At 35.1% G+C, this 15,497-nt stretch overlaps 1 protein-coding gene across 7 annotated transcripts in view; it reads left to right on the top strand.

Annotated features, from left to right (window-relative positions):
• The window catches only part of ADK (adenosine kinase), a 518,384-nt gene that overhangs the window by 169,886 nt on the left and 333,001 nt on the right, over positions 1–15,497 (top strand). For all 7 annotated transcript variants that reach the window (XM_026504506.4, XM_057308800.1, XM_026504502.4 and 4 more), the window contains one exon: positions 8,210–8,288. In XM_026504506.4, the coding sequence (XP_026360291.1) occupies positions 8,210–8,288 (79 nt within the window). The remainder of the gene's footprint in view (positions 1–8,209; positions 8,289–15,497) is intronic.

Genomic DNA, 15,497 nt, shown 5'->3' with positions numbered 1-15,497 from the left:
CTCTGAATATGTCATGTTTTTGTTGTACCCTCAGCCCTGAATATTTTTTTCTCCCTTATCTGTCAAATTTAGTTCATATGTTACATATTCCCTGCCTCTTTCATTCAGAATCACTCACTTCTCTGCTCCATGCTTTTTATTCGGCTTTGTTCTATATGTAGTTCTTTTTAGATAATTGTATGGAAAATTGTTATGTTCTTCCATTATAAAATGAAATAGATTAAAAATGTTTTTGTTGCAAAGCAGTTTATATGCTTATTACACAGACAAAATAAATGTATACAATATCCATACTTGCTCCTACTTTGGAGCTAACCACTGTTAACACCTTGGTTGTACTCTTCCAGATTCTGTGTGTGTGTGTGTGTGTGTGTGTGTGTGTGTGTGTGTGTGTGTATGGGGTAATTTTGTTTGTAATATACACATGTATATTGTAATTTTGTTGGATTATATTGTGTGTTTGTTTTGGTAACTTAATATTTTTAAATTGAAATATATGGTAATGTCAACAGATTCAAGTCTAACATTTTAAAAATTTTAACTCTTTAGTAGAGGCAGTGCATACACACAGTAAAAATAAAGTGAAAAATTAAACACTTTTCTCTAAGACTTCTTGCTTTGGGAAATGGACTTACCCTGACTTTCATTAGGATTTGTTAGAATTTATTAGGTCAAAATTTGTAGTAAGACTAAGTTTGCGCACTTACTAATATTACTACCCACTACTATCTGTGCATGTTATGCTGGAGGTCCTAAGTCTCTGAACTAAGGCAAGAAAAAGTGAGGAAAGAAAAGAAAAGAAAAAAAAAATTGTCATTGTTCACAAATGATGATTATGTATGTATGGCAAAAACAGATAAATTATTGGAATTAATTAGAGATATTAGCAACTTGAATAGAAAAAACTTGTTATATAAAGAATTATATCTCTGGGGCTGCTGGGTGGCATAGTTTGTTGTGTCCGACTCTTGGTTTTGGCTCAGGTCTGATATCAGGGTCATGAGCTTGAGCCCCACGTCAGGCTCCATGCTCAGTGCAGTCTGCATGGGTTTCTGTCCTCCTTGGCCCCTTCCCCCCCACACCCCACTCTCACTCTTTCTCTCTCTAAAATAAATCTTAAAAAGAGAATTATATTTCTAAATACCATCAACAAGTAAAAATTAGGTTTAAACAAATATCACTTACAGTAGTACTAGAACAAAGTATGGAATAGTGACTCTAATAAAAGATGTGCAAGATTTATGGGGAAAATAATGAAACTAATTGAGAAATATTAAAGACCTAAATAAATATATTGTGATGTACAGTGTGATCAAGGATTAGACAGTTTAATATTGGAAAGGTTATCACTTTCCCATATATATCTGTATCTGTATCTATCTATCTATCTATCTTTAATGCAATCTTAGTCAAAATCTCTGCAAATTGTTTTTTGGAAACTGACATCTAGTTACACATTTATATGGAGGTACAAGAATATTCAATGCACTCATGAAGAAGAACAAGGTGAAGATACTTGTTTTTCATTAAGACTTATAAGGCAATAGTAAGTAAGACAAAATGCAGTTTGTGCAGGGGAGATATACATATCAATGAATCAGAATTAAGAACCCAAAGATGGTCAAGCATGCATAAATCATTATCTATCTATCTATCTATCTATCTATAGTGATAATGGTTCTGGAGGTTACACCACTGTTCACTTTATAACTTTTTAAAATTGCATATTTATTTAAGATACCCTTAAGAAATTTATTAAAAAAACAAAACTAAAGAAAGCCCAACAATGTAAGTTCCCTCCTTCTCCACTCCATAGGGCTACAAATATTAAGTTAATGTTTTTAGTTTATCATTATAAATTTACTTAATATGGTTATGCCCCATTCTTTAATTAACAAATTTACATGTCTATTGACTCTCCTCTGGAAGATGAAGAATATAGTGCACTTTTACTGTTTTTTCTTTTTCTTTCCTCATTGCCTTCTTTTATGCTTTTTATATATTTTAATTTTTCTAATGATTGATTTTATGACTTTAAACAATATACTTAGAACCTCTTTTGAAAAGTTGATTATTAACATTTGAGATACTTATGGACTCTTTAACTGAAGGAGAGAAAATTAGTAAACTTTTTCTTTCATCTCTCCCTTTTCCCATCTTCAAAATGTCAGTGTTATATATAATGTTTTTACATTTTGTAAATGCTATTAAATGTTACAAATGTTTGCAACTGTAATTAAATGTTATATGTTGTATCTCAGCATAGATTCTAAAATTGAAAACCAAACAAAACTTCATTACCGAACAACTAGGTAACTGTTCTCTGTAGAACCAAGTAGCGTGATTGGAAGGATTCATAGAACACAAACTACATTCCTTTTTTATTAAAGCTTTTGCTATTTAAGGGAGAATTTCATGTGTAATAAGATGTAATGGGCCCTCTTTAAATTTCTTTTTGGATTCCTTTACTTTTCCAAAGTCATACACTTTGGACATACATTCTCACTTTTTCTTTTCTTTTCTTTCCTTTCCTTTCCTTTTTTTTTTTTTTAACAACCCATGCTGCCTTCTTTCTTATGTTTCCTTTTGATTGTTATACCTCCAGCTTAGTAATTTTCTTTTATAAATGCAAGGCAAAACAACACTTATATGTGAGGCTTGTATTTTCCCTTATGGTTATTAATCTGGGTGGATATTGAATTCTATTTGGGAAATCTTTTTTTCTTCTAGCATAGAATATAATATTTTTTTTAGCATCCTGTATTCTTTAAGAAGTCTGGTGTATTCTGATCCTTATTCCTTTTCAGATAATCTGTTATTTTTCACTCTAGAAGTTCTTAAGGTTTTCTCTTAATATGAAAAGTTCTGAAATTGAACGAGGTATTGTCCAAGTATAGATCCTAGTCCCCTCCCTAATAGAATTGCTTCATATTTGGACAAATCTGAGGATTATATTTTTTTCTCTTTTGAATACTTTTTTTTCTAGTATTTTTTTCTTACTCTTCATTATCTCTAGTGTCCCCATCACTCCCCTTCTTCTTCTTCTTCTTCTTCTTCTTCTTCTTCTTCTTCTTCTTCTTCTAAAAGATTTATTTATTTATTTATTTATTTATTTATTTATTTGACAGAGAGACAGACAGCCAGCGAGAGAGGGAACACAAGCAGGGGGAGTGGAAGAGGAAGAAACAGGCTCTATCCCAGTACCCTGGGATCACGCCCTGGGCCGAAGGCAGACGGTTAACGACTGAGCCACCCAGGCGCCCCTCCCATCATTCTTCTTAAATGGATCTTGGGCCACCTGATCCATTCTCTGTGCCTCTTAATTTTTCTTTTCATCTCTTATATTTCTTATGGATTTCCTTTGGATTTTTGGGTGTATTCCTGGGTGTTTTCAGCTCCCTTACCTCATCTTATTTTTTTATCCACGTCCATTTTTATTGTTCAGGTCATCCTTTCAACAATTGATATTTGTAAAAATTTCAACAGTGGTTAAGCTAATTTATAGAAACTCTGTTATTTCCTGGTTGCTTCTTTTTCATATAATTAGGCAGACAGATATGCCTGTATTGTCTCTGAGAAAAAAAATAGGCAAGTAGTGGAATATACTGCAGCAGTTCTTCAGAAAGTTAAACAGTGAAAGTTAGCAGTTAAAAGTTAAACTGATCCAGCAATTCCACTCCTAGGTATATGCCCAAGAGAAATGAAAATAGTATGTCCACACAAAATCTTGTATGTGAGTGTTCATCACAGTATTATTCATAATAGCCAAAAGATGAAAACAACCTGTTCCAGGGATGGATGAATGGAAAAAACATGGTACATCCATAGAACACAATGTTATTCAGCCATAAAAAGAAATCAAGTACTGACAGATGCTCTAGCATGTATGAATACTGATAACAATATTCTAAGTGAAGGAATCTAGTCAACAAAATCATATACATAGCATATGATTCCATTTATATGAAATGTCCAAAATAGACAAAAATACAGAGATAGAAAGTAGATGAGTGGTTACTTAGGGATGGGGATATTTGGTTTTCATAACTAAAGATATGGAGGTTTCTTTATGAGTTAATGAATATATTCTAAAATTGATAGTGGTGATGGTTGCACAATTATGAATATACTTAAAATGATTGGATTGTAGACTTTAAATGGGTGAATTGTGTGGTATATGAATTGCATTTCAATAAAGCTGTTACCAAAAAAAAAAAATTTAAAGGAAAAAAGTTGTCAGGTAGGCTAAGAAGCTGCACAGTTGTCAGTATATGGAAGACTTTACAGCAGCAGATTGGAACATTTAAACACATTTTATTCTTGTGGATAAGGTAGGAGTGTGTTCCAAATAGAGTGTTTAAAGGAATTACTCTTATTTTTATGTCTCCTATCACTGCTTTGTCAATTCTATTATATTTTCTTTCTCTTAAGCTAGATTTATTATTTCTCAAATTTGTGGTCTGTGTGTGGCCTCTTTGCTTGCTTAGTGGTGCTGTTACACATTTGTTCATATACATGTATATGTATAAATATATATAAAACATGTTTTTTGACATCCAGTAAGACTTGGAAGAGGAAGCAAACATATGCTTCATCAACCATCTTGACATGTGAGGTCCTGATATTTTTGTACCTCTTGAACTGATTCCAAAAGTAATGTTAATAAACAAAATTTTGGTTTCTATAGAAAACTCTCTTCATTGGCTGGAATGAGGAGAAATATACACTGATTTATACACACGCACACACACACACACACACACACACTGATTTTTGCGTGTTTGTAATTAACAAGTCATTTTGATACTACAGTTCTGATTTTGATTCACCAGTGTGCCATATGTGACCTCTGTTTGGCAATCTACTCAAACTTCATGTCTAACTTTTCCTATTTCTGTCTTCTTTTTTTAAAGTAATCTCTGCACCCAACATGGGACTCGAATCCATGACCCTGAGATTAAGAGTCATAAGCTGTACTGACTGAGCCAGCTGAGAGCCCCCAACTTTTCCCATTTCTTAAATGAAGGCATTCTTTTAGGTCCATTTCATCTCTAAAATTGATCATGTTTACTCTGTTTTTCACTTTATTTTTGTTATTGAACTCTCCCTGCACCATGCAATAGTACTTTTTTGTAAGAGTGGGATGTTCTTTATTTGTGTATCTGATATGATAGCCACTATTTACACGTGGCTGTTGAACACTTGAAACGTGGCTAGTATGACCGATGAACTGAATTTTAAATTTTATTTAACTTTATTAGCTTAAATTTGAATGTCTATAGCTGTAGGAGACCAGTAGCTACCTTACTAGACCAATATGGTTCTAGACTGTTCTGGTTTAAAAAATACTAATTTTGTTAGATGATCTGGAGAAAAAGGATTATATGACCAAATAAGCTGAGGAAGTATGTGTACTATATCCATCTTAAATTTTAATATGCTTATCAGCATATCAGAGGCCTTGAGATATTCTGAAGAAAGAACCCTATTTAACTATCACTCAGTTTTCCTAAAACTTACGGGTACTTAGGACTCTCTGAGGCTTTAGGGTTTGGTTCCACAGCTAACGTTTCTATAATACTTATTCTATGCCTAAAGTTACTGTTTTAAACATTTCATTCAAATCGTAATTTTTTAAATGCTCACCACAAGTTTATGAGGTGGGTACTATTTAGCTCCTATTTACTTTCCTCATTGGAAAGTGAAACACAGAAGGATTCATAGATGTGGCCAAGAACACACAGGAAGTGGTACAATTTGTATTCTGGTCTGTAGGCAGATTGCTGTTGAGCAGTATGTGTATGCCTTCCAAAACAGACATTCATTTTACATTTTTCATTAAACTTTCCCAAGTTCTTAGAAATGTACTGTAGTTGGTTTATTATGATTTTGGTATCTATAACAAATTTAGGCCCATCTCATTTCCCCCCAAAATATTATAGCTATTTCATTAGTAGTTGTTTGAAGGGAGAAATTGATGATGGATTAAAGAAGGCTATAACTTAAGGAAAGAGATTCTTGAGGAAATGAGAAAGGATGGTATTGCTATAACTACCATAAATAGGGAGCTTACAACAGAATCTATTCTTTCACAGTTCTGGAGGGTAGGAGTTTGAATTAAGGGGGTTGGCATGGCTTTGTTCCTTCTGAAGAGCCTAGGAGAGAATCCTTCTTGCCTCTTCCTGCTTTTGATGGGTGTTGGTATTCCTTGGCTTTCTTGGCTTATCACTTGGTCTTTGCCCCCATCTTCGCATGGTCTTCACCTTTGTGTCTCCACTTCTGTCTAAGAAGACTTGTTATTGGATTTAGGGCCCACCTGGGTAATACAGGAGGAATGGTCTTATCCTTAACTTATATCTGCAAAGACTCTTTTTCCAATAAGATTACATTCACAGGTTCTGGGGGGGGGCATATCTTTTTGGAGGCCACCCATTTGTAATTCAGCTCATTACAAATATCATCCAAAACCTTTGGAGGAATTGGTTTTTGAAAGTGGAGGGACTTCAAATGCACCTGGCAATTCATCACTGTATGTTTACTTTATCCATTCACTCTTCCTTTCTCTAATCTCTAACATCACTCTTAACTGATACCTAGTTCAGAAAGTAAGTAGAAGACAACTTTCTTTGAACTACTGCAACTACCCACCTCTGCTTCTGTGCCTATCTACTTTGCCTTCTCTACTCTTATTATTATATTAGTATTGTTAGTGGTATACAGATACCGCTGTCAGTGTTCTGGGCAGGTTTGCTAATTGTGTTTATTGGCATCTCAGGGTATTATAGATATAATCCCAAGGCAGTTGGAGGTATGGGAGTGGGTATAACTCCATTTTTCCTATTTCTGATATAACCATCTCTATATTTGTCTTTTTTTATTTTGAGATTCTGTGAAATGTTTTATTTTAGTGAAAGGATCTACTTCTGTACTTAAAATTTTTAAAGGTTTAAAAATATTTTTCAAAACTGAAACCTTCCTTGAATATTCTGCTCATATCCCAATCTCTCTCTTTTTTGACTGACCTCCCGTAGCATTTGCTGCCTACATTGCATATATTTTGTTATTTGATAATTTGATGTTTTCTAATTTTCTCTATTTTCTCGTGTATTCATCCTTTTGTCCCTCCAAAGCTTGTTAGCCCTTTGAAATTAAATTACGTACTTATGCCCCTTGGATTTCTCTCACAGACTCTAACATGCTGAGCTATGTAATAAGTAGTATTGATTTGAGATCCAGATTAATAAGTGCCATCTAATTTGAGATTTATTCAGATCAGTGTCCATAGTCCTTTGGCAGCATATGTGTAGTAGAAGGGGTATACATGGATTGTCTTAAATGAAAAGCTTCATGTGTGGTGAATGTATTTATTTTCCTGGAAAGAAGTTCTATAGCTTTTATCAGATGCCAAAATAATGAAGTATCAAAGCTTTTAAAGCATTTCTCTCTATGCCTTTATTTGGCAGATACAGAAATTATGTCACCAAGCAACTTGCTTAGAATCATACAACTCAGTGTAGTTTCCTAGTTCGTTCGTTCTTTCTTCCTTTCTTTCCCTCCTTTCCTTTCTTTCTTTCTCTCTTTCTCCCTCACTTTCTTTCTCCCTCACTTTCTTTCTCCCTCACTTTCTTTCTTTCATTCTCTCGTTCGTTCTTTCTTTTTTTCAATTTTATTTATTTATTCATCAGAGAGAGAGAACAGGCAGAGGGAGTGACAGGCAGAGGGAGAGAAAGAAGCAGGTTCCCCACCAAGTAAAGGAGCCTGATGCAGGACTCGATTCATGACCTGGGTTGAAGGCAGACGCTTAACTGACTGAGCCACCCAGGCGTCCCCAGTTCTTTAAATTATAAACTGATTGTCTTTATGATATTTAAAACTTTAAACTTATTAGAATATACATTTGTACAATCACTTAATATGGGAAAATATGCATTGCTTATAATAATTTATGAATTTTATTTTTACCTTTTCTGGTTTAATGGTTAAAAATGGACAGCTTATATATTTTGAATTTTTATAATTGTACATTTGTGGAAAAAATTTTGTAAGTATTGGAATTTAGCAAAGTTGTTTTTCATATTTCAATTCATTCAACATAATTATGTCATTCAAAATATTTTAGTAATTGCGATTTAGTGTACTTCTAATCAGAAAAATTTGCATTGTCATGACTGACAGATGCTAACTTTTTTCTACTGTGATTTCCTTGTAGGTTTGATGAACTTGTAAAAAAATTCAAGGTTGAATATCATGCTGGTGGCTCTACCCAGAATTCAATTAAAGTGGCACAGGTTGGTTAATTATTTTAAAAGTTATAAAGAAATGGATTCAGAATTATTCTAGGCTATTTTATTGCTATAGAATAGTTTTGTCAGTTTTGAATTGGGATTTTAGCAATCACTGCCCATCTAATCAACAAAAATTATTTTGTTATTCCTTTCATTATTGGTGAGCTTGAACATCCTTTAATATGTTTATTGTTCATTTATATTTCTTCTTAATTACTTGTTGAATTTATTGACTTTATTTTATATTTCATATGTTAATAATTTATAGGAATTCTTCATATTTTGAGGATATTATTCCCTTTATCAGTTGGAAGTATTTATTTCTTATTTGTACTTTAACTCTGATTAGTTTACTGTGCCAGAGTTCTTAGATTTGTTTTTATTTTTTTAAAGATTTATTTATTGGAGAGAACAAGTGAGCAAGCAGCAGGGAGGGGCAAAGGGAGGAAGAGGGAAACTCAAGTAGACTCCTCTCTGAGCATGGAGCCTGATGTGGGGCTCGCTGTCATGACTCTGAGATCAAACCTGAGCCAAAACCAAGAGTCAGATGCTTTAAGTGACTGCACCACCCAGAAACCCTAGTTTTCAGTTTTTTTAAACTATAATTAAACTTTATGGCTCTGGTATTTCATATATTATATAGAAAGGACATTCCTGTAACAAGATACTGCCATTTGCTTGTGTTAAATGCAGCTATATAGGCATATCTCTTTTATACATATGTACATACATAAACGTATTACCTGTATGTGTAAATTCATATCTCTGTATCTATACCCATTTGTATCTTCCGGTGGATAATTGGGTAAATTCATTTTGATATATACTCTTCAAGTCAACAGCCTAACCTAATCTTGAATGAGAGTGTTAATGTTCTGTGTATACTTCTAATTATGAGGGACATGAAAAAGCTTTACCACTACCGCTGGTTCTTACCTCTGCAATTTGAAAATTAGCTCAAAATCCTACTTAACTGCAGTTGTAGGTCAACTCTGATGGACTTAGGTCATTTTGAGTTCTCATTGATAAATGCTTTTCTTTTGAATTTTAAGTAACTTTAAAAGACTAGAGAAGTGGAAAGTTGACAAAAGTTGAGCAATTTCTGAATTTTTGAACTAAGTCTTAGTTGACTTAGACATACAGTGTAATTATCCCACATACTTCTAAAGCTCAGATTTCATCATACTATTAAAATATTTTCAGTTGTAAAAATTAATTTCTAAGGTAGTGTGGTCATTTGTGTGGAGTGGCCTGGGGAGAATGTCCTTGCATTTATCGATTGATTTGTATTGTTTCTGTAAAACCTCTTCCTGCTGGTCACTTCGTGAGCTCCCGTTAACAGAAAGAGGATAATTTACTTTTTGTCCTTAGGTTATATATTAGCTGCTTGAGCTGCCGAAACAAAATAACACAGACTCTGTGGTTTAAACAATAGAAAGTTATTTCTCACAGTTCTGGAAGCTAGAGGTCCAGGGCTGAGGGGCCATCAGGATTGATTTCTGGTAAGGACTCCTTCCTGGCTTATGAATGCCTGCCTTCTCGCTTTGTCCTCACGTGGCCTTTCTTCTGTGTCCACTCAGAAAGAGATCTCTGGTGTTTGTTTCACTTCTGGTAAGGACACCACTCCTATGGGATGAGGGCCTCATTCATAGGACCTTATTTAACTTTAATTCAAGGTCCTATCCAAAAACAGCCACATTGTGGTTTAGGGCTTCAATATATGAATTTTTGGGGAGAGGAGCACCGTTCTGTCCAGATAATTCTGTAACAGATAATTCTTTTAAAGCCTCAATCTATCAAAGCATGTGCTACTGCCTCTTCAGTCTTTTTTCTCCTGGATCTGGGAGGATACTAGCTGTCCACTAATAAGTTCGCTCCTTACTTGAGGATCTTCATCAATTTCTACCTTTCCGAAGTTTATACTTAAAAAATATCAAAGTCTCCATTGGATTTATTTTTTTATTTTTATTTTTTTTTTAAGATTTTATTTATTTATTCGACAGAGATAGAGACAGCCAGTGAGAGAGGGAACACAAGCAGAGGGAGTGGGAGAGGAAGAAGCAGGCTCATAGCGGAGGAGCCTGATGTGGGGCTCGATTCCATAACGCCGGGATCACGCCCTGAGCCGAAGGCAGACGCTTAACCGCTGTGCCACCCAGGCGCCCCTCTCCATTGGATTTATACCCAATGTTAGTCTCATTAGTAAATCAGTGATTGCCTAACTTATTATTTTGCAACATTCATAATATTATATGTGCCCTGTAACAATGTATTTTAGTAATACTGTATTGTTCTTAGCTTTAAAAAAGGAAGAAATGGAATTTAAAATTTTGGGCAATTCAAACGATATTTTTATTTTATTATTATTAGTCGTAAATTTGGGGTTAACATCCTATCCTGATTGCCAGACTATCCATTTTCTTTTTTATCATAGGCAAAGCAGTTCAACCAACATGTGTTGATATGTATAAAGCTCTGTGCTATATGATAGACACATCAATAAACAAGAAATGTTCCTTGTTTACAAAATTCTTGCTTATATTGGGAAACTTAACATTTCTTTTCTCTTTAACCACTATCCTAAATTTTCCTCTTCTGCTCTTTCTCTTTTTCTTCATTACTTATTAAATTCTTACTGTGTGCCAGGTAGTCTGTTAGATGTTAGTCAGATGTTAATGATAGACTCGGTCCATATTTTTGAAGCTTTCCTTATAATCAAAATACGGATGGGGAAAGGGGTGGTGGGGTGCAGAGAGAGAATGATAAACTATTAAGTACAATATAATGTTATAGGAAAAATCCTCTCTGCCCCTAAAAGACAGATAAACAAACCCATTTACAAGAACCAGAGTAAAAATACATCAGTACTCATGTATGTTGAGTTTCTGGAAACCTGAAGGCAAAACTCTATATATCTTCCCAAGTACACCTCCAATATGATACTCAGTTACTAGCTGAATCACGACAATTCCCATTTTCTCAGGCTTTTTATCTCATGTTCTAGATTTTTTTTTTTTAAGGATTTTATTTATTTATTTGACAGAGAGAGACAGCCAGCGAGAGAGGGAACACAAGCAGGGGGAGTGGGAGAGGAAGAAGCAGGCTCTTAGCGGAGGAGCCCAATGTGGGGCTCGATCCCAGAAGGCGGGGATCATGCCCTGAGCCGAAGGCAGATGCTTAACGACTGCGCCACCCAGGCGCCCCTCATGTTCTAGATTTTAGGAAGTTTAAAATTTGAACTAGGAAAACTAAAAGAGATACCCATGAAAACAATTTTTCTCTATCTAACTTGAACCCTTCCTCCCCTGGCGTAAGACTGACTTATCAGTCTATTTTGTAAGATTTTTTTCAGACTGTTTGTGGAACCTCTCAGAAGCTGCCAGAAAGAGGCAAGGGTGATGCTTGATTTGTTCTAGATTTGTTGCTTTAAAAGCAGAGCTGTTCTGCTTTATATTTTGTATATTAGCTTTGGTATAAAATTGAATTATTTTAAGTTACACTGCCCACTCATACCCATTAGGATGGCTACTGTCATATCAAAGATTTTTATGTTTATGTTGCCAAGGATATAGAGAAATTGGAACCCCATACTCTGTTGGTGAGCATGTAAAATGGTGTATCCACTATGGAAAACAGTATGTTTCTTCAGAAAAATTACAAAGAGAATTATCATCTGATCCAATAATTCCACTTCTGAGTATGCTGTGGACTATATGTTTGTGTCCCCCCAAATTTATATGTTGAAGCCCTAACTCCCAATGTGATGGTATTTGGAGATGGAGCCGTTATTAGGGGGTTAGATGAGGACATGAGTTATCTAATCATGAAGAATTAGTTCTTTTATAAGAAGATACACGAGAGTTTGCACTGCCCCTCCCTCCCACTACCACATGAGGGCACAGTGAGATGGTGGCCATCTACAAGCCAGGAAGAGAGTCATCTCCAGGAACCAAACTGACTGCACCTGGGATCTTGGATTTCCAAGCCTCCAGAACAGTAAGAAATAAATTTCTGTTGTTTATGCTATCCAGTCTATGGTATTTCAATTGTGGCAGCCTAAGCAGACTAAGACAGATTACATACCCACAAGAATTGAAAGGAGGGTCTTGAAGAGATATTCATACACCCATCTTCATAGCAACGTTATTCACAATAGCTAAAAGGAAAACATAGAACTATTAAAAGGAAGGAAATTCTCACACCTTCAGCAACATGGATGAATCTTGAGGGCATTATGCTAAGTGAAATAACCTAGTCACAAAAGGCTGAATACTGATGATTCTCCTTATGTAAGATACCTTGGGTTGTCAGATTCATGGAGATGGAAAGTAGAATGGTGATTGCCAAGGGTTAGCAAGAAGGGGGAGTTATTGCTTAATGATTATAGAGTTTCAGTTTTACAAGATGAAATGTGTTCTAGAGATGGTTAGTGGTGATGGTTCTTCAACAATGTGAATGTACTTAATGTCACTGCACTGTACACATACAGCTGATTAAAAAGGTAAATTTTGGGGGCGCCTGGGTGGCACAGCGGTTAAGCGTCTGCCTTCGGCTCAGGGCGTGATCCCGGCATTATGGGATCGAGCCCCACATCAGGCTCCTCTGCTATGAGCCTGCTTCTTCCTCTCCCACTCCCCCTGCTTGTGTTCCCTCTCTCGCTGGCTGTCTCTATCTCTGTCAAATAAATAAATAAAATCTTTAAAAAAAAAAAAAAGTTTATGTCTGTTTTACCACAATTAAAAAGTAAATTTAAAAATAGATTCTAGAAATGCTTCAGTGGGCAATGATATCAGGGTGATTCAAGTTACAGATTTCATTTGCTTATTCACCAATCAGTGAGGCAGTGTAACAATTTAAGAGCATGGGCTTATTCTTGGGACCGTGGGAGTACGTTAGAACTGGGATTGAGTTCAAGCTTTGTCACTTTACTGGCCTTGAAGCCACGAGCAATTTATTCAGCTTTTCTGGGTCTTTCATCTGTAAATGTGGTGGTTAAAGCTTATCTTGGAAGTTGTAAGGATTAATGTGATAATGTTTATAAAAATTATACTACTTTTAAAAAGAAAGCTTGGAAACCACTGAGGTTGAAGGCTTTTTTTTTTTTTTTTTTTTTTTTTGCCATTTTTCTGTATGTTTTTCATCTTAACAAAACTTAAATTTACCCATTTATGGACAGGACAACCAGAATTGTGGCTCTCATCCACTTGAAAATAGTAATTTCAATCTAGCCCTCAATTGCACATCTTGTTTTGCTTTTCATTTCCCCTAATATTTTGAGGCTACTTTTCCTTTCCCTCTGACTGATGATCCAACTACATAATTGCCAAATTATAATTTATCTCTAGGATAGCCACACAGTTTTCAAAAATAGGACATTAGAAGTACTTTCCTTTAGAAGGACAACTTCTCAGATTTTCCTTGGCAGACAATAATAGGAAGAACTGATTCATTTGTAGATAAAGTGCATATTTATTGAGTGTCTGCTATGTGCTAGTCCTTGTTCTAGGTAGTAACTGGTAACTTAAGCTCTCTTGTCAAATTTGAAGAAAAATCTGAAAAAATAGAGTCTTAGAGTGAGCAATTCTGATACAGTCTTTGTTGTATCTAATTCTGATATAGTCTTGTTCAATGAGGACATTGAGGTTGAGCTTAGAGTGGTTTAAAAAGTCTATGCAAATACAATAGGAAGGAGTTGATAGGGATAGCCCACCAGGAAAAGTACTGGGTTTTGTTTTGTGTTAGTGTGTTTGATTGGTTGGTTTGGGGCTTTTCTTATCCATTTGAGTTCTCCTTTAGTCCACAAACAACTGGATTACAGGTTCCATTTTTTCTATCACTCTACATTATTAAAGAAACAAGTATTGGGCAGCAACTAACAACCCAGGAGAGCTACAATAACTGAATGTCTGCCAGATGCTGGGAACTGTAGATATGAAATAGGTTGGGATCTATTCTAAGGGTAAAAATTCAGTGATCATCTGAGTTTTCGTAGACCACTTAATTCTGTATATTTCTTGATGGTATATATACCATGTGAAATATGTGTTTTCTATATCTGTATGTGTTTTATGTAATATAAAACGGGTGGATGGAATTCATATATAGTAAACTAATAGGTTGTAAGATTGAAGCAAAAGTCATAGGACTTTTTTAAAAGTGTAGACCGTAAATAATTAAGTAGCTTAGGAAATAGGCAAATCTGATGTGCTGTATATAAATAGCAAGTAAGTTTGTAACCTGTAAGACTGCTAAGAATAGACTAAAAAAAACTGTTGTAACAAGTAAGAGTATTACTTATAGAAAGGGATGGAAAACAATATCGTCAGCATGTACCACTGGGCTAATAGTTATATCACCCCAAATTGACCACTCATTAGTGACAGTTAGTATGTTCTCATTCTGGCCCCACACACACTACCCAGGAAAGGCAAATAAAACCTTGACTGTTCGGCAGGCCATTTTCAAAGCTTTAACGTCTTTGCTCTTGAGTTTCTCTCAGAGAACAAGTAGAGTGTGTATGTGTGATCCTAAGCCCTACTGTCTGTGGTCCTCTTGCTTGAACTGTGACCCTCTTCTCATAAGTACACCATCATCATCAGGGAAGGCTGATGAGGTGAATAGACAGGGCATTTGAACATTCAGCTATAGTGAGGTCCTTATAACTTGATTGCCTCCTAACGTGTTACAGTGTGATTCTTAGCTTTTCTCCTTGCTGTTTTTTTTTTTTTAATGGATAAATGTGTAGTATCAACATCTTAATTTGGTTGGTAAGCCTTTTTTTTTCTTTGCCTTCGGGGATAGCTGGCATGTTTACATATTTGGAGGCTACTAGTGCTTCAAGGTAATTTCCCCACACAATACTAGGTTTAAGTGGATTTCTCCTTGTTCCATGGTTTAATAATACCTTACGTGGTAGCTATGTAAAAATATGCAGAAACATTGAAAGGGAGCATTGTTTGCAAAGATCATCACTTCTATGAAAGAAGAGCTAAAAGTCATACAGCGAGTAAATGTTAACACTTTACAATCAGTGTAGAGCTCATTCTGTCAGATCTGACGAACAGTCATACTTTGATGTATCAATTGATGTGGCAAATCATGTCAGCAAGAAAGTGTTCCCATTAGTTCTTTAATACTTTGATTTGTTAAGTTAGGTTCTTGGAGATTTTAATGTAACCACAGGCAACATAAAATAGTATTGTTGCGATATCC

This window comes from Ursus arctos, unplaced genomic scaffold (genome assembly GCF_023065955.2).
Source record: "Ursus arctos isolate Adak ecotype North America unplaced genomic scaffold, UrsArc2.0 scaffold_7, whole genome shotgun sequence".
NCBI classification, from domain to species: Eukaryota; Metazoa; Chordata; class Mammalia; order Carnivora; family Ursidae; genus Ursus; species Ursus arctos.
This window is presented reverse-complemented; position numbering and strand designations above follow the sequence as displayed.